Raw genomic sequence first — 21,530 nt, 5'->3', positions numbered from 1 at the left:
GATGCCAGGTTAAAATAGCCTTCAATGCTTGTCAGAAGAGGCAACTGAGTGGATTCTGTGGTCAGATATGGAGTGCTGGAGATATAAGTCACTTGTTTGGAATATTGCTGACTGGTGTTAAACAAGAAAGTAACCCAGCAGACTCCTTGTACACACTGACCTGTGAAGATACAGGTAGAGAATAGGTCTTCAGCATGGTTATGTAAGAGGCGACTAACCTGATCAGGCGGTCAGGCTCACTGACTTGGTTGATGCTCATGATGTCAATCACTGGATTGTCTGGTCCAGATTTGATTATTTACAGACTGACGTCATATAGCTTGAATATTGCTGAGTGCAGCGTTAATCAACAAACAAACATTACACACATACAGAGGTCGACAAGCACCAACACAAACACACAACTGAGAACATATCTTGTGCTGCTTATGTTCAGCACTCGGGGCTGATGTGAGGATTTACGGAAGTGCCCTGGATGATGGTGCCACTGCACATACTGGACAACGTGCACAGTGTTCACCGACTGCCATGATACAGCTGGAATAAGTCACACAGTGGGTTGAACATATACTGAGCAAAAAATGTTTTGGGGGATAATGTTTTTAAGTGAAGACGGATCACCCACTTTCATAAATATCCCCCAAAATATTTATGATCCCTCATTTTTCAGTATATGAAGGCCATTCTTGGTGGCACTTTCCAGGATATTACTGAAATTCTACATTCTAAGTTTTGAAATATGAAAGAAGCATGATAACAGACAAATGTTTAAAATTCCAAATTCCTCAAATTACCAGCAGAAATCTCAACACAAGGTGTTTTTGCAGAGAATTAGTATTTACAACAAGGTTTCATCCCTTTTCCCGGATACTGACTTTCAATGTTTTCATTCATCTTCAAGGGGCAGGTCTTATAGTGTTTGCACGGGGACAAAACGTCATCCATCAATAACAACTATAACAATGAACACGATTACTGTCAGTAGCTTTTATTTACAAAATTCATGTCATAAACAAGATAAATTTTCAAAATAATAATGCTTAATTACACATTTAATTACAATATGAAGAAAATATCACTGTAACACAGGTGTTGGTAGAAAAGAGTGTAATTGTTCCAACACCATTCTTAATATCCTCTTGATCCATGGTTACAGTAGTTCCTATAGTGTTCCAAACTCCAAGATACAAAATGTGGGAATACTTTATATAAAGACAAATATTACAATTCAGCACAATCAATCATTTTCATTATTTTACAGATGGTCCTGTCAAAAGTATAAGACAAAATGTGACGTCCAATTTTGCTATGATTCTTCTTGTAACTTATATTTCAAGGCAAATAATACAGGACTAATGCTCAACAGAAGTTTCATTAGGACATCCTGAAATAAATCCTTAACTCAAGACATGAAAATGTTTATGGATAATAACTTCTAAATACTTATCAAAGACTATTCTCTATTGAATCATCACTTTGTTTTGTTTCATCTGTCTCCTACATCTTGACCAAGACTATCTGAACAACAGGAACTGTGATTGGTGTGGCCTTAGATCACTACTGAAAGACTTCCAAAACTCACTATTACATCGGGAGCCTGCCCAGTCCTGCTCATGTCCCTTACCAGCATTCAATATTCACGCCATGGAGAAACAACATGCTCCAAATAAACATTGTTTACAAAAGCTTCCATAAAAATCAAAAGTCAAAATCTAAAGATTACAAAACTATGACATTTCACCCAAAACTCCAAACTGAAAAGAAAGTTATCTATGGCAAGCAATTAAAGCCACAAATTTTATACATAACATCAATGCTCTTCATTCACACAGGAATAAGACATTATTATTTTTTCACTTTGCCATTAATTTAAGTTATTTATGTTTTCTAGAGTTCAAAGTGAACAATATTTATGAAAACATTAAGTTATTGTTTCACAGGTACTCTTGGTCAGAATACTGAGAGGTGGGGGGTCAAAAATATACTACAAATGTTGTGGTGTATTAGTTAACTTCCTTTATACCAATCTCACAATAAAAGTTTTTATAAAACTACAAACATAAGATGTAAAAGCAACATACATCTATGCAATTTTTACATTTTTTTGTTTGCTCTTTTATCAAATACTGTACAATACTTGTTATAAATGAAAGGGTAAAATTTAAAGGTCAGCTCATCCGTGATAATCCACAAATTTGGTCTTAATCCTATAGAACATTGCTGTAAAAGAAACCACTAAATGTTTCCAGAATGATCTGCATGATGAAAATGAAATATCAAGTAAAGCAAAACAAATACCAGACAATATATCAAACAAAGAAGTTTAACACAGTTTATTGGCAATTTAATATGTGTATTGCTGAAAAATGCATATTGTTTGTTTAAAATTTGACAAATTATAAATCTGAAAAAAATTCAATGGTGGAAAAATGATTACTTAAGTCACTGCATCTTACAATTCATACCTACCAACACTACAAATGTTCAATTCTCAAAAGTCTATTTGAAAATTATGTGCGTGATAACTGATTAACTTTCAAATGAATGAGTTGTAGAACAAAAAATGACTATATGCGTACCGGATTATCCACAGATTACAACCATGCTGGATATACTATGCTCAGTGCAGCAATGTCTGCTGGCTGAATAGAACAGATAATTACAAGCAAAGTAAACTCACAGCAGATGATCTTCATACATAAGTAGTTTTGGGTGTGTAGTATTATTAGCAAATACTGTCATAAGCAAAACTAATTCACACTGGAAAGCTGATACATGTTTGTTGTTGCAAATTAAATACCTGCTTATATATACAACATGTAGGAGCATGTCAAAACTTAAATGAAGCTGAAAAAGTGAGGCAATTTTTCTAAATCTATTATCCTTACAAAAGTCGCTACAGACAGATACTATGGAAATTGAAGGGAATGCATGACAGAAATTTTGAAATTTTGAATTTTATACAGTCTGGTTATGAGAATTGTCAGGTTCTATTGTCAGATTACTGATGGAAACGAAAGCGTTTCTACCATCCATAAACTAATTACTTTTCTTCAGCTTCATCAATGTTTTCACCAAACCCTCCATGAAACTTGACTAGATGCATCATTTACTGACAAAATAACTACTTAAAGCCAATGGTGGGTGCTGATGCTAGGCTCACACTCTCATAGGAAAAGTGTGTCGTAGGATCTGATGTGTGGCTAGATAATAAGTCTGATAGGAGAGTATCATTGCCTTATCATCACATGATGCAGACAAATGCTGCCACTGCTGATATCTGATTTTATTTTACAAGCTAACTGCATTCATTGAAAAGCCTTTCAGGGTTATTTCTACTGACGTAAACAGTCTTGGGTTCTTTGCACTGACATTTACATTACAAGGATTTCTTTCATTGTGTTTCATTTTAAAAACAACCTATTTTTATCCATCCATTCAAATTTCTTCTCTCTTTGCTTTACATGAAGGAAAATACTCCAACATCATGAAATAAATCTAATTCCAAGTGATTTTTGCTGCGTATTTTTAAATATTGTTGCATCGGTACAGATCAGCAACACATGCTACTCAAATCTAGCCATCAGTATATATCTGTTAATAAAACCTAACAAACCCAGACATAATAAGACTGGAAGTGAATTAGCTACCCCATGGTCAAATATCCAGTGCACAATATCTCCATTATATTATGAAAAATACTGTGGCTACCAATTCTTTGTGATGTCATTTTAAACAGAACGTCTCTCAGAACAGTCATATAAAACACAAGGCCTAAGACACACTACTCTATAGGGTAGAGTTTCATCATAAATAATTCAACACAAAAGAAAGCTTTCGGCCCTTGCCTTGGACAATATAAAACTCCTGTGATTTAACATTAGCCTACTGAATAGGTCAGTTGTTTCTGACATAAATCCTTGTTAAAGACATGCTATATATTCAACCAGTATTATTTCACAATAGTGCGCAGGTCCATACAAGCAGGCTGACATACCAAAAACAATTTCTCAATGAAGCTGTTATTTCAAAATCAATCAAACATAACCAATGTCAAAGACAGAAAATACCAGTTTAAGTTCATATAGCAATGTATAAATATCTCACATGTCCAATATTATAAAAGTGTTTAATCACAATATCTAATCAAGTGTTCCCACAATGAAATGTTTTCAGCCACTTACAATTACATGCATATTTGGCATAGCAGGTACCTTCAACACTGACATTGACACTTTCCCTATCTGAGTAAAGACGGGTTTATCTCCCTTGCATCACAACAATTTGGATCATCACATCATGTTCTGTTTCTTTGTACAGTATCTTAAACTGAACATTTGTGAGTTTTAAACTTAGATAAATGAATTTTTACGACACTAATGATAAACTGCCTCCCACCAGGTCTAGCAGTTGGTAATAAGTGCATAAACATGCTATATGTGAACAAACAATCTCAGAAACCACTGGGGTGACCGGGTTTGGTTACAACACTTGGGAGAGTTTTATTTCAGATATATCATAATGTCCGCTTAAAGTGGATAGAAATTTTCAAAACGATGCAGTTCATGTACGCTTACCACTTTCATGAATCACACAAGTATGAGAATATTTTTTGACAGACCAAGGATCATAATAAGGTCAAATCTTGGATCAGCAGTTCCTGACATGGCAAATGGACACAACTCTGCACAGCATGCTGTAGTGTCAAACCACTGGGCCACCAGGAAACCTCTGAGAACCCATCTCCAAACATGAAAACATAAGTCAGTTTATCCCTAAGTTAATTTATACCTGGATGAATAGTACATATACCATTTCAATTCCATGCAATACAAACCAACAATGTATGAAATGGATTAGAATCAGAAAAAAACATACCCTTTTAAACCTAAAGGCCTTTCAAACAGGCCTCATTCCCTTGAAAAAATGTCTTTTATACAGAAAAGTAAACATAAAAATAAATCTGTTTTTACAAAATATACTCATTATCATCAAATACACATTTTATTAACTGTTAGGTTAGCTTAATTCCAGTTGTAAATACACACTATATAACCATGCATGCAGTTCTCAGTATTATTCAGTGGTGTTATATACAGCTCCAAGCAGTTTTCATCTTCTAAAATAGGCCCATTACAAACAGTGTTTTGTTTCTCATCTCCACTTCGTCATTACCCAAAATATTTCTTTCCACAGCTGTAACTTTGAAATTAGCATTTGTTTGTTGTGTATCACCACATTCAGCTATAGGGAAGCAGCCCACAAATAATCAACTCTGGACCACACAGACCAGAGATTGATATGATGAGCATGGATCCACCCTGAGGGGTATGATGACACACAATAACCAAGTCACTGAGCCACCTCTTACAACAAACATAAGTAGCATCCCCTGTGCCATGTAAACACAAGTATTTTCTGAAGTATGTGTTTATGGATCTACGCACCAAAGACTTCAAAACTGTGGAATCAAAAGAACGGAAGGAAATAACCCTTTGACTTGTCATTAACGTCTTTTCTTGTATTTAAGAAATCTCATTTACACAGACTACAGCGTTGGCTCCAGGTGACTTTACTTCCAGCAGTGAAGAGACACCGAAGTATCATTTTGCAGGACCTAAATATATTAAGAGAGCAACTAATCTCATTCAATCATAAGTGCCAGTTTATGCATGCCCACACCTCTGATTGCACTCAATACAGTTGTCACCTTGAACTGAGGCTTAGTGTTGGACATGAATTTACATGTAGTAAACAGGATTCCCTTTAAATGAGCATTAACTTCTATATGGAAATATACTGATAATATTGTATTTCGTCAAAGAAGACAGTATAAGCAGAGAATGATAGCAAGTTTTGAGGAAACCCTTGTTAAAGTTAGAAATTTGAAATACTGATATATCTTGATTACTGTACAAAATCAAACCTAGAATGTAGTGGTATGGAAAATAACTCAATATTTAAAATATGATGTGTCACATTGTCAGTGTTGACTGACTCAAATACTTATAACAATTATATTGATTAATTAAAACCTATATGACAATCATATGAGAATAGTTTTCATTCAGCATTACATTTATATTTAGCAAGAAATTCTGATGGCAATGATCGCAATAAAAACCAATATTACAACCAATTTCAAATAATTACTTCTTAAATTCCCTCCTATATGTAAAAGTAAACATGGCAAACAAACTATTACATGCAGAGTTTGCTTATTTCTTAAGAATGAAGTAGCAGTGATTATGATCAAGCGTTTCCATATCTTAGTGATGTTTCTACATATCTACCTCCTCTGTACAATGTAACTCACTAACATCCAGTCTACCGGAATAGTATCACAGGACCAGTGTGTTCTGGAAATGTATTGAGTAATAGTTCACATCTTCAGTAATCACCAGCATATTCACCACCTACATTTCCTAGTTGGGGATATCCTTCTACCTACCCTGTCATTACAGAGTTGAATCTAAAACACTTGGAACAGTATTCCAGTTACCGGTATACAAGCATGTGTGCTTAATGTCAGAGAAAGCCCTGGATGAAGGTTGTGGACCCTTCACTTTGGTGAACCAAAGCATGGATAAGAGGATGACAAACCAATCAGCAGATCCTGGTGCAATTAAGGGATGCAACTCCGCATAACTAATTGCATGCCTTCTGACAAACCATTCAGCAGATCCTGATGCAATTAAGGGATGCAACACCGCATAACTAATTGCATGCCTTTGAACCACCATTGGCCCAGTTGCAGGCCTGAAGTACAAGACTAGAAAGGGCCATCCCAACTATCTCCATACACATCAGTTTGCTCAATACATACATATCTACCATCAGCATCCCACCCAGGCTAGCGGGCTTTTAGCCTAAGTTCTATCCTTGACAAAACCCATTTCTTACAAATGGTTAGTTCAACCAATCATCAATGTTTTCTATAAGATGATCCTTGTTCAGTGATGAACCTATACAAGCATTCTCACTGATCAGTTTAGAAGTGAGTGAAACATAACAGGGATGAAGATCCTGGAGGCCTTCCATTACTTTTATACTGGGAGACATGGTACTTCTTGTTTCACCCTGAATTTCTCACCCTGTCTAAGGAACTCACACTAAGGTCCCAGGGAAGGTTCTCTGCAGTGTTATTCTGTTCAGGATGACTTTACAGGAAGCATTGTCAGCTCTGCCAAATCGACCGATCATCAGTCCTCCTAATCAATCATGACTGACGATCAACATGCATTATAACAAGTGAGTGACTCATTCCTTAATTAACGTCACCTCGGATAAACCGATACTTCCCTATCAATTGTGACATCATCAAGTGAATTGATCAAAATTTTATTTGCGTACTTCCCAAGCCAATATTTACCTAGACAAACGGCTAAACTTCCTTGGTACAGGAACTCTTTTGTCCAAATTCAAATATTCCACTGGTATGTCTTCCTCATTTAGTAAACGGTCATATGTACTTTAGACATGGCTCTCTTTATATCTCACTTTCCCTCATAACTGAACAATAAGTATGATAATAATGGACACTACTCCTGTATTATTTCTGTATTTCCTAAACAGAAGATATTTGGCTGATACTTTTGTTTTTGAAATCTTTTGAGGCAATTACTGATGTACAATCTAAATGTAAAATGTAAATGTAAATTGTACATGTAAATTAAAATTAAAATGTGAAATGTAAATGTAAATGTAAATGTACATGTACAATCTAAATGTAAAATCTAAATGTAAATGTAAATGTAAATCTAAATGTAAATGTAAATGTACATGTACAATCTAAATGTAAAATCTAAATGTAAATGTAAATGTAAATGTACAATCTAAATGTAAATGTAAATGTACATGTACAATCTAAATGTAAATGTAAATGTAAATGTACATGTACAATCTAAATGTAAAATCTAAATGTAAATGTAAATGTAAATCTAAATGTAAATGTAAATGTACAATCTAAATGTAAAATCTAAATGTAAATGTAAATGTACAATCTAAATGTAAAATCTAAATGTAAATGTAAATGTACATGTACATGTACAATCTAAATGTAAATGTACATGTAAATGTACATGTACAATCTAAATGTAAAATCTAAATCTAAATGTAAATGTACATGTACAATCTAAATGTAAAATGTAAATGTAAATGTACATGTACAATGTAAATGTACATGTACAATCTAAATATAAATGTAAATGTACATGTACAATCTAAATGTAAAATCTAAATGTAAATGTAAATGTAAATGTACATGTACAATCTAAATGTAAAATCTAAATGTAAATGTAAATGTACATGTACAATCTAAATGTAAAATCTAAATATAAATGTAAATGTACATGTACAATCTAAATGTAAAATCTAAATGTAAATGTAAATGTAAATGTAAATCTAAATGTAAATGTACATGTACAATCTAAATGTAAAATCTAAATGTAAATGTAAATGTAAATGTACAATCTAAATGTAAATGTACATGTAAATGTACATGTACAATCTAAATGTAAAATCTAAATGTAAATCTAAATGTAAATGTAAATGTACATGTACAATCTAAATGTAAAATCTAAATGTAAATGTAAATGTAAATGTACATGTACAATCTAAATGTAAAATCTAAATGTAAATGTAAATGTAAATGTACATGTACAATCTAAATGTAAAATCTAAATGTAAAATGTAAATGTCAATGTAAATGTCAAATGTAAATGTACATGTACAATCTAAATGTGAAATGTAAATGTAAAATGTAAATGTAAATGTCAAATGTAAATGTACATGTACAATCTAAATGTGAAATGTAAATGTAAGTGTAAATGTAAATGTACATGTACAATCTAAATGTGAAATGTAAATGTAAATGTAAATGTAAATGACAGTCAAAGACTATTTATCGCTTTCTGGTGCTACCATCTGAAACATTTGTCTCAAAACTGAAGTACGGCCATTATCGCAATCTGTTTTTACTGGTGAAGGTGTAGCCTGAGTAGGAATAGTTTTTAGGCATACATGGCCTTTTCTAGGAACAATCACATCTGAACATCAACTAGTTTGTCCTAGAACAGTCTGAGGCAGCAAAGCAAACTGCATGTATTCTACACATGACAGACTTGAGTATACAAAGAGCACAGCATAAGCCTATATCAAAGTGTCGATGCTTGGATAACTACTGCCTAGTCACACCATCAGTGAGTATTGGAAAAGCTTTGTGAGAGTGATTAATATGATAAAGCATATCATTTGACTTAAATACCTAAATTAGATCATGCATTATTCAGGGTTCATATTTCATTCAGGAAATGAAAATATTGTACTCCTGAAAAGATATTGTTCTCATACATAGATCTTGCCTCATGCCTCACTCATTTTCACATTTTGATTAACGCTGTAGTCAAAACTATACAATAGTTATCATCTTCTTAAACTGAATCTAAAAACCTATGAAATCCATCAATACATATTTTCTAAAATCTCCAGAACTTAACTGCCGAATTGGCACATAGTCTTCCCTTTTAAACTTCCTGTTAAATCAACAGTAGAGTGACAAAATTCTACCACTGTTGCACTTCCCAACAATAACTACAAGTTTCCTTGTATAAGAATGACATTTGGAACTCATCACTTTCTCAATGTGATGGATGTAAATATTTCCTTTTATACAGGATTGAACACTTATCTATTTGAGGAGAGTCATGAAAACAGTTAAAATGTTGTGATCGTCCTGGTAACAATGCTATAAGGCAAGACTTACCCTGAAACATAGCCCCTTATTCATCAGTGTCATCTTCAACCAACTCCATGTCATATTTGGTCATGAAAATACAATTTACAAAGAAGAGCCATGAAAAGAAGGATGCTCTGGTGGGTTGTTTTTTAAGTCTATTCGTTGATGAAAAACTCCCTCGGACCCATTATAGAAGGACCAGTTCATTTGGTAAACGTGTAAACCAATACTGACACCCACCCTTCCACCCACCCACCCACCATCTCTAGTTTATCCCACTTTTCAGATACCCTCTGTTAAGAAAGATACTCACATGACAACCCCACCCAGTCCCCACAAGCCACAGAAACACAGCTTCACTCAGGGCATACAATTACATTGTAGTATATAATAGTATCATGCAGATGCATTCACATGCTTTGGAAGCAGCTGGTAACTAAACACAATGTACTGAACTCACTTCAAATAAACACTGGGTGTGTCACGGACACATGCCGTGAAGATGCACGGTCTTTCAGCGCACTTGTACAAAATATCATTTCTACAAAATAGTCAGAAATGAGGACCAAGTGGAACAATTCATGGAAATGAACACCAAAATTATGCATTTGTTAGTCTGTGAATGTCCCACACTCAGCTGTTCTCTCATTCTCGACATGTATTATATTAACTCCAAATCACTGCATAACTATTCATTCAGTAACAAAATACACCATTTTTACATATTTACCTTAGTATCATTAATATAGTAGTAATGGAATGACAAATTCACTTTCCCCTTGCATACCAACTTAAGAAAGTACAAAATACGCCTCGAATATAGAAACCTGATTTGGGGGTAAATGAAAAAATACAAGCACAAATTTGGGGTCAGTCCCACGGTTGGTCAACGGAGGTCGAGTGGAAGCGTGGTCTCAGTCACTGGATGTCTGCTGCTCTCCATCCTGGCTCAAGCACCACAAACATTCAGAGCTACCGTGGCGACCGTTACCATGGCAACGGGGAATCAAATGCATCCATGATGTCCATCAGTGTAATATTATTGTTTAGCTGCTCATGACAAGACATCTATCACAGTATTGAACATCGCCTCTTCTTTTTGCCTGGGGGTTTCACAGGGGGCCGTTCCTCAGCCTGAAATTTCCTGAAAAATGAAATAAAAAAACTTTGAACTTTAGTAAACTCTGCAAAAAGAATAATTAAAGACTTTAATTCAACTGGGTATATCTACAATTTCAGTTATTACTACATGTATCTGTGGCAAGAAGGATTGAGTCTACTAGCCTAGGCTTGTCTTTGGACATAATTATAAATCAATTTCAGCTGCTGAATCTTGGAGGTGAAAGGTAGAACACACATTCAATATCTACAATCAGGCCTATTAAAGAAAAAAAAACTATCAAAATGTGTATGCTATTGGCCTATTTTGCACCTAAAACATTGACTGGCAGGAATAAGAGTTCATTTTGCACACTAAAACTATTGACTGGGTTAAGTACAAGTCGACAATGTATTCAGAAAATGACAAGTAGGCAGCAGCTGGATTGGATATCGTTGTATACCAGTATGACCACATCACTGTTTTACATCTGTATCAATTACTCACCTGATAATTCTAACCAATTCGTAAAATGCCTGGTCCACATTTGTTCTATTTTTGGCACTTGCTTCAATATAACTTATTTTCAAACTGCGGGCCAGCTCGATTCCCTTATCCTGGGACACCTGAAAGGGAGGTAATCAATGAATGTGTGTGACCACGATCTGGCCAATGAGTGGGGTGATAGCAGTACTACATTATTTGTTATATGAGTGAGTGAGTATGGTTTTATGCCGCTTTTAGCAATATTCCAGCAATATCACGGCAGGGGACACCAGAAATGGGCTTCACACATTGTACCCATGTCGGGAATCGAACCCAGGTCTTCGGCGTGACGAACAAACACTTTAACCACTAGGCTACCCGACCGCCCCTTATTTGTTATGTATGTATTTGAGTTCCAATATGGGAATGAAGAAGAAGTTGTAAAACATGCACAAGAAATGATTAACGGTACACAATTGACCACAACTGAGCACATCTATGCCTGTCATCATTGCTATATAATGCAATATTGCTGTTAGTTTGTTGTTATTTAATGCAGTACACAGAATTGTTGTCAGTCTGTGAATGTTCCACACGGCAGTCTGTAATAATCAAGTCTCGACCAAACAAACCAGTGAGTGATACTAGAGCAACAATCCATGCCGTCGGGGTCCGATGACACAACAACCCATCCTGACCATGTGATGCATAAACTCGACCCAGCCTGACCATGTGATTCATGAAGTCGACCCAGCCTGACCATGTGATCCATGAAGTCGACCAAGCCTGACCATGTGATCCATGAAGTCAACCCAGCCTGACCATGTGATCCATGAAGTCGACCCAGCCTGACCATGTGATCCATGAAGTCAACCCAGCCTGACCATGTGATCCATAAACTCGACCCAGCCTGACCATGTGATCCATGAAGTCGACCCAGCCTGACCATGTGATCCATGAAGTCAACCCAGCCTGACCATGTGATCCATGAAGTTATCTCTTGTGACCAGCATGGGTTGCTGGAGACCTGTAACTCAGAACCCCCACGGGCTCTCACCTGTGAATGAATGTGTTTGGTTGGGGAAGAAAATTGACTAATTCTTCAGTGCTTGTAAGTTGGTGTCTAATTGCATTATAAGTTTAACCACCTCAATGAGACTTGATTAATTACAGACTGCCATATTGCCAACATATTTCACTGAAACCCCTCACTGAAATCACCTGAGACCACCTGACAGACCACCTGACTGAAACCCCCTCAAAGAGACCCCTCACTAAAATTCCTCACTGAAATCACCGGAGACCACCTGACCAAAGGCACCTTACTGAAACCACCTCAAAGAAACCCCTCACTGAAATCACCTGAGACCACCTGACAGACCACCTGACTGAAACCACCTTACTGAAACCACCTCAAAGAAACCCCTCACTGAAATCACCCAAGACCACCTGACAGACCACCTGACTGAAACCACCTTACTGAAACTACCTCAGAGACCCCTCACTGAAATCACCTGAGACCACCTGACTAAAACCACCTGACTGAAACCACCTCAAAGAGACCCCTCACTGAAATCACCTGAGACCACCTGACTAAAACCACCTTACTGAAACCACCTCAAAGGGACCCCTCACTAACATTCCTCACTGAAATCACCTGAGACCACCTGACTAAAGCCACCTTACTGAAACCCTCTCAAAGAGACCCCTCACTGAGATTCCTCACTGAAATCACCTGAGACCACCTTACTGAAACCACCTCAAAGAGACCCCTCACTGAGATTCCTCACTGAAATCACCTGAGACCACCTGACTGAAACCACCTCAAAGAGACCCCTCACTAACATTCCTCACTGAAATCACCTGAGACCACCTGACAGACCATCTCACAGAAACCTCCTGACTGAGACAACCTGACAGACCACCTGTCTTCCAGCATGGTGTTATTCCGTAAGACTTACATCCCTCTGATGCTCTAAGTCGGACTTGTTTGCTACAAGGATCATGGGAAATTCATCTCTGTCTTTCACACGCAATATCTGCTTGTGGAACTTGTAAATCTCTTCAAAACTGAAACAGACATAATCATCAATGTTATCAAACATTTTCCTAAGTTTGAATAATAATCCATATTGTAAGGTGGGATTCAAAACATGAGACTAAGAACTATACGTGAAAGTTTTATACTATGTATCATACGTATCATATAATCAGAATTTGTCCATTCATATACAAGTATGACTTTTTATTGCTACATCATTTTATATGATGCGTATTCTGAAGTCAAGTATTATGCTATTCTTGAGCATACAAGAAGGGATAAATTGATGTCTGTGACAGAATATACAAGAAGGAAGACCTACCTGCTGATATTTGTGACAGAGTACACAAGAAGGAAGATCTACCTGCTGATATTTGTGACAGAGTACACAAGAAGGAAGATCTACCTGCTGATGTCTGTGACTGAGTACACAAGAAGGAAGACCTACCTGCCGATGTCTGTGACTGAGTACACAAGAAGGAAGACCTACCTGCCGATGTCTGTGACTGAGTACACAAGAAGGAAGACCTACCTGCCGATGTCTGTGACTGAGTACACAAGAAGGAAGATCTACCTGCTGATGTCTGTGACTGAGTACACAAGAAGGAAGACCTACCTGCCGATGTCTGTGACTGAGTACACAAGAAGGAAGACCTACCTGCTGATGTCCGTGATGGAGTTCACAAGAAGGAAGACCTACCTGCCGATTTCTGTGACTGAGTACACAAGAAGGAAGACCTACCTGCCGATGTCTGTGACTGAGTACACAAGAAGGAAGACCTACCTGCCGATGTCTGTGACGGAGTACACAAGAAGGAAGACCTACCTGTCGATGTCTGTGACTGAGTACACAAGAAGGAAGACCTACCTGCTGATGTCCGTGATGGAGTTCACAAGAAGGAAGACCTACCTGCCGATGTCTGTGACTGAGTACACAAGAAGGAAGACCTACCTGCCGATGTCCGTGACGGAGTACACAAGAAGGAAGACCTACCTGCCGATGTCCGTGACGGGAGTACACAAGAAGGAAGACCTACCTGCCGATGTCTGTGACGGAGTACACAAGAAGGAAGACCTACCTGCCGATGTCCGTGACGGAGTACACAAGAAGGAAGACCTACCTGCCGATGTCCGTGACGGAGTACACAAGAAGGAAGACCTACCTGCCGATGTCCGTGACGGAGTACACAAGAAGGAAGACCTACCTGCCGATGTCTGTGACGGAGTACACAAGAAGGAAGACCTACCTGCCGATGTCTGTGACTGAGTACACAAGAAGGAAGACCTACCTGCCGATGTCTGTGACTGAGTACACAAGAAGGAAGACCTACTTCCGATGTCTGTGACTGAGTACACAAGAAGGAAGACCTACCTGCTGATGTTCGTGATGGAGTTCACAAGAAGGAAGACCTACCTGCCGATGTCTGTGACTGAGTACACAAGAAGGAAGACCTACCTGCCGATGTCTGTGACTGAGTACACAGGAAGGAAGACCTACCTGCTGATGTCCGTGACGGAGTACACAAGAAGGAAGCCCTCCCCTGACCTCATGTACTGCTCTCTCATGGCACTGAACTCCTCCTGACCTGCTGTGTCCAGAACTGCAAGCAAACATGACAATAACATTACACTCTTATTAACAAATAGCCTATTTATCATGTTTATTACAAGACCTCCTTCATGTTTCCGATACAGAACTGGACTCTGGGAACACTGTCCTTACCACAAGGACCCTTTGATCATAGCCACACATCTGCAGAAAGATAGCCACAAACCAGCAGGAGGATAGCCACACACCTGCAGGAGGATAGCCACACACTGGCAGGATAGCCACACACCTGCAGGAGGATAGCCACACAATGGCAGGATAGCCACACACCTGCTGGAGGATAGCCACACACCTGCAGGAGGATAGCCACACACCTGCAGGAGGATAGCCACATACTGGCAGGATAGCCACACACCTGCAGGAGGATAGCCACACACTGGCAGGATAGCCACACACCTGCAGGAGGATAGCCACACACTGGCAGGATAGCCACATACCTGCAGGAGGATAGCCACACACTGGCAGGATAGCCACACACCTGCAGGAGGATAGCCACACACCTGCAGGAGGATAGCCACACACTGGCAGGATAGCCACACACCTGCAGGAGGATAGCCACACACTGGCAGGATAGCCACACACCTGCAGGAGGATAGCCACACACTGGCAGGATAGTCACACACCTGCAGGAGGATAGCCACACAATGGCAGGATAGCCACACACCTGCAGGAGGATAGCCACACACCTGCAGGAGGATAGCCACACACTGGCAGGATAGCCACACACCTGCAGGAGGATAGCCACACACTGGCAGGATAGCCACACACCTGCAAGATGATTGCCACACACCCACAGCATAGCAACACACCCACAACAAAGCAACACACCTGCAGGAGGATAGCCACACACCTGCAGGAGGATAGTCACACACCTGCAGCAGTACGGCATATAGTAAGTACTGTATTCTTCATATGAAACGCCTGCTTCAGTAAGTGCCACCTGACCGACTTACAGGCCAATCTGTTGAGTAATCATTACCCCCTACTGAGACAGAAAAATAACCTGATTGTCCATCTTGTGCATATTACAGATTTTTTCACCAAAAACAGCAGAGTGGAAGATGTGTACATCGTTGCCTAGTAAATATCACCGAAAAGGTTATAATTTTATCAATGTTTGACCAAAAAGTTAACATGTGTACGATATCAATAAGCACCTCCCAATTTTCTAAGGACCCAGGCCCTTATTATGGCAAATACAATAATTGTCACAACATAACAATTACAGAACTACTTTAAAAAATATTCCACTACCTGTACATTAAGGATCAGTTTACGTGACTTGGGGACAAAATATCCCCCTACCAGCCCCAGAAACATCAGCAGCAAACCGGGGTATGCCTAGTTTGTTCTAGTTGCAAATCCTTGAATATCTTAAGAAAAAAGAGAGAATAAAAGGAACAGTGACCACCATTCCACCATCAGCTGTACAAAACATGCACAAGTGCAACCTGCTAGTGAAGAAAGCAGCGTAATATTAATATATCATAATTTCTGACTAACCCTTACTTGTCCACACAAATCTATCTTTGAAGACACTCAGTACCTCTAAACTTTATTTTCCACACTACATCACCAATCCATGTTACGTGGAATTTGGCATACTTTCTTAGGCTTGACGTCATCAAACTGTGGACATTTCAAGACTATGTGCACATGTTTTACAGCAATGCGTTATTAATTTATGTGACACTCAGCAGCAGACCAGACTATTTTCAGCTTTGATTGGACCACTGTTCAACCTAATTTTGTCTGGTGCAACAGGGTTTTCATGTCAAATCAAGCTCCTTAAATCGAGCCCTGCATTGTTCATGATAGACAAAGCTATCTAAACACAGGAAGCTTCAGTATAACATCACATTCTTACAAACAGATTATGAATTCCCGAGGAATTATAAGTTATTTCCTATTTCACAAGCTGGCAGATAATGAAATAGTTTTGGAGATTACATGTAAAGTTGAAACAGGAAATCCTAACCACTTTGATGGTCTTTCTTGGGTCAAGAACCTTCACCAGTGTGGGACTGTGTTAACACGCCTGTCAAATGACACTGTCAGCTTGTGGCGGTGTGATAAGTGGAAAGTGACACCTTTAGGAGGGCTGTGTCAGTCGGTGTGTGCACAAACACTGACCGACTCCTCAAACATGCTCCCCCGCTCCAGTCCAATATATTCTTCCTCCAACTGGTTAGTGTGGTCTTGTACAGGAAATGTCACTGATAAACCACGTACTTGTGAAGACAAACGTATACACATTCCTCACCTGGCAACTTCCTCAACCTACTGGCTGGTGTGGCTTATCATACTATAGATTCACTAGGACGAGTAGTGCCAGCTAACACTGTATTGCAATTTACTGCATTACACAGAAATGAATTCAATGTTCCAAATTAACAAAGTTTATTAGTGGCAGTGACAGTTCCCTGTTAACTAAAGTCACCACTACGACCACTAAGTCAATTAGGAACTCACATTTTTGCGGACAAAGTGAAAGAAAATAAATTCTAAATATGAATTATTTAGATACATATCAAAATGTACTGCCAACTTGATGATTGGTTTATTGAAGGGAATATATGTGATTTTGGTACTAATATAATCATGATATACACCTCCTATTGATATTTTGGTTAGTCTGAGGTGCAGTTATATTCCACTGTACATGTTGTACCACGTTTGCAATCTACATAAACATTTTAGGGAAGATTTTTCTAAAACGGTTGAGCATGATTGCATCAATACTCATTCCCTTGTATCATCACATCATCTTGTACGAAAACCTTCCATTTTGTTACGATGAACAAAACATGTCTCAGCACATACAATCAGAGGACCCACCACACAATGTCTTGCTGCAAACATGCAAAATATATACAAATACACACTCACAAAATATTTTCATGTTGTGTGTTAATAAAATATGTGTACACCATGAAATGTTGCCTTGGAAATGTTACTTCACCCTGAATGTTGGTCCAATACTGATGATCCTACTAAAGTGATCATAGTGAGTGAGTGTGTATGGTTTTACGCTGCTTTTAGCAATATACCAGCAATATCAGGGCGGGGGACACCAGAAATGGGCTTCACACTTTGAACCCATGTCGGGAATCAAACCTGGGTCTTCGGCGTGACAAGCAAACGCTTTAACCACTAGGCTACCCACCCGCCACTAAGGTGATCATAGTAGACGATATTTAATGTCAATAATCTTTGTGTAGTAGGCCAGGGAAGACTGCAGTGGGCAAGCTACAGCAACACCTTAAAGCCTTGAGGTTGGACTATATCACAGCAGGACCAGCCAGGACATCAGAAGTGGGCTTTTCCACCATGTTCACATCGTACCCATTCTCCCTAATGTTTGTTAGTTGTTGTAAACCATTTTATTCCGTCTAACATTTCCACCACATCACAACACAAACAGTCCAACCTGACTCAACAGGTACCCGGTAGTACACACATGGATCTCCAAGCAACAAACATTGGGACATTTGCCAGATCGAAACATTTACTATCAACGACATAAGTTGTAGGATAATATATATAACATTCATCCTGTCTTGCAGATAGCATGTTCATCTCATGTTGTGAATAAGAAAAGGTCCTCACTGCTCACACCTCGATGAGATAAACATGGACTACAGCTGGCCTATCTTCATGTTCTCTATAGCTGCTCACTGCCCAAGCCCCGTCAGGACACAGAAACATGAAGGCTTCAACTTGCAGTGCCTGGTAGATTTGCTGTCATAAAATATTTATATCAACCATTCCAGAGCTAATTCTTCTTGCCACTTGTAGTCTATTTTTGTGATGTTGGCTTTGCTCTTGTCAACTCTCAGCCTTCTATTACCTGCACTTGTTAACTTTTCTCCATTTTCTTTAGCGTCAACTGTGGTATGTTTATTTGAAGTTTTATTTAACTGTTCATAAGTGGCAATTGTAAAGCATTTGCTTTTCAAAATAGAATAATTCTAGGTTTTGATATCAATAGGGTCTAAGAATATGTGATTGGCCAACAGTCTACCTACTTCTCTGTATATTATGGGTCATTAAAAAAAATCCACTCATCCGAATTATTAAATTATATCGCACTTGCTGGTACAAGACACTTCTACACATCAAATATTTATAAGGAAAAGCTTTCTCTCTTTTATAAACATTCTGAAAGACATATAAGAATAAAAATATTGTGTTTCTTATGCTTTTTATTTTTAATATATTTTATTTCTTTTTGGAGTACACAAACAATAAGTTTAAAGAACAAGTTCACACACAAACGTAAATACATACAATTTACAAAGTATATCTGTGGATAACAACAAACAGAACTACATGTATTCCAGTGTCAGGATGGCAAGACATCTTTGTTGGAATTGTTTAAGTTAGAGGGTTCGTTGGTGACAGAGCAACCAAAATTTATTATCTGTGTGTTTATATATTGTGAATATGATATATTTCTGTCGATGTAATAATATAGGTTGTTTATTTCTTGATTGATGTGTTGGAAATTTGGTAAAGATTCAGAAATGTTTGATTTGAATATCTTTTGCTTTGTTAGTTATAATATGAATTAAAACATCATTTTGTTTTTCTTGATATCTGAAAAAAAATTCAATTTTGAAAATTCTAGTTCTAATACAGTTTTGTCTTTGATTCATACTGCAAGGTTGTTCCAGGCATATCTTAAAATTTCACAATCAAAGGACATGTGAACATGGTAAATTAAGGTTTGTTTTCTTGTTTACAAATATTGCAAAGACATGTTTCTTTATTTCACATTTTGTACAGCAACTTGTTTGTTGGTATAATTCTGTGAATAATACTGTACTGGAACCATATCTGTGAGGGCAATGATTAATCATTTGCAAATCTATTTCAGTCATGTTAAAGGCAAGGCTGAGTTCCCATCTTTGAATGTATTTAAGGGATATCATAATGTTGGGTAACTTATTTAATATATAATAAAATATTCTACATTCAAATTAAATATATAAATTTTACATAAAACATAAATTTATGTTGGAGTTATATAAAAAGAGTGGTAGGTTTAGAGTGTGGGTGTGAACGGAACAAACCTTTAAACCAAGATATCTTTTGAGCAGTGATTATATTTTTGGTATCAGACATTCTACACTTCTGTCTTCATTAGGTTTTATTATAGTATTTCTACTGATGTTGTCTGGTTTAATTTTTCCATATAAAATGAAAGCACACAGTTTCGAGTTCTTAAATATATCTTTCACTTGGATTAGATAGATAGATAGATCAAACTTTCGCACATAGTTTTATCAGAGAAGCGTCGTGAGCCTATCTACAACATTTGCGTTTTGCTTATGTTATTTTTAGGCCTGAAAAAGACGCAAATCATGTATGTTTGAAGAGTTGTCATTGTGTTTTGGAGACATTCTTCAGTTCCATCTACTATGATTTTGTGTTTGTTCATTATTTAACTCGGCAATATTCCAGCTATATGATGGCGGTTTGTAAATAATCGAGGCTGGACCAGACAATCCTGTGATTGACATCATGAACATCAATCCATGCAAATGGGATACAATGACATGCATCAACCACCCTATGCCGTTAGTCGCCTCTTACGACAAGCATAGTCGCTGAAGGCCTATTCTACCCCGGATCTTTACGGGTCCCATCTACTATGAGAGATGGATCGTCTACGAATTGGGAAATTAGATATTCTATCTCATCAATACTTATTCCATTTATTTATTTATTTTTTTTTTTTTATTAGTGCATAGCATTACTACCAATATTTCAGCACGTAACAAGATTGTAAAGGAGATGAAGGATCACCCTGTCTACAGCCTTTTGTTACTTTAAAAAGATCTGAAGCAAAACCATTTACTGAAATATAAGATTTCATATTGTGATAGAAGGTTGTTATCCAGTGCTTAACAGATGGTCCAAAGTTAAAAACAGTCAAAGCTTCTTGAATGAAATCCCAATCTACTTAATCGAACACTTTTTCAAATTCTATCACTAATAACAATCCTGGGATTTCCATGCATTCAGTACAGTCCATAATATCATAAATTAATCTAGTGCATTCTCCAATGTATCGTTTGACATAAAACCTCTTTGATCCTCATTTGTTATTGTTAGCAGGACTTTTTTAATTCTCTTTGCTGTTGTTGTAGATTCTATCTTATAGGAGACACTTAATAGTGAAATTGGCCTTCAATTTTGTAAGTGTTGCTTTGGTTTGTCTCTTTTTGGAATGCATGTTTTTGTAATTAGTCCCTGCTTTTGACTAACCGATAACTCTCCTCTTTAGAAATCTAAGTTAAATGATCGTATCAGATATTTATGCAGATCTAGACAGAAATATTTGTAGAATTCTACAGTAAATACATCAGCACTAGGAAATTTTTTTTTTCATAATTTTCAAAGATGTAAAAACTTCCTCATATTGTAACTCATCTTTAAGGCCTAAATGTTGTGGTGTGCTTAGTTTTGGAATATTAAGGTCTTTCAACACATCATCTGGGTTTATGTTTTCACATGTCTGTTTAGTGTACAACTGTTAGTAATGACTCTGAGT

At 37.4% G+C, this 21,530-nt stretch overlaps 1 protein-coding gene across 1 annotated transcript in view; it reads right to left on the bottom strand.

Moving 5' to 3' along the window:
- Nucleotides 1–8,754: 8,754 nt before the first annotated feature.
- Nucleotides 8,755–21,530, bottom strand: part of LOC139474620 (ras-related protein R-Ras2-like) — a 47,918-nt gene continuing 35,142 nt past the window's right edge. Inside the window, exons 3-6 of the mRNA XM_071257704.1 lie at nt 14,861–14,963; nt 13,283–13,391; nt 11,343–11,461; nt 8,755–10,880 (exon numbers count right to left, since the gene is read on the bottom strand). Coding sequence (XP_071113805.1) covers nt 10,808–10,880; nt 11,343–11,461; nt 13,283–13,391; nt 14,861–14,963 — 404 coding nt within the window. The 3' untranslated portion in view covers nt 8,755–10,807. The remainder of the gene's footprint in view (nt 10,881–11,342; nt 11,462–13,282; nt 13,392–14,860; nt 14,964–21,530) is intronic.

Source organism: Haliotis cracherodii, unplaced genomic scaffold, assembly GCF_022045235.1.
Source record: "Haliotis cracherodii isolate W230 unplaced genomic scaffold, xgHalCrac1.p SCAF_3, whole genome shotgun sequence".
Classification (NCBI taxonomy): domain Eukaryota; kingdom Metazoa; phylum Mollusca; class Gastropoda; order Lepetellida; family Haliotidae; genus Haliotis; species Haliotis cracherodii.
The sequence above is the reverse complement of the archived record's forward strand: the minus strand, read 5'-3'. Positions and strand labels throughout refer to the sequence as shown.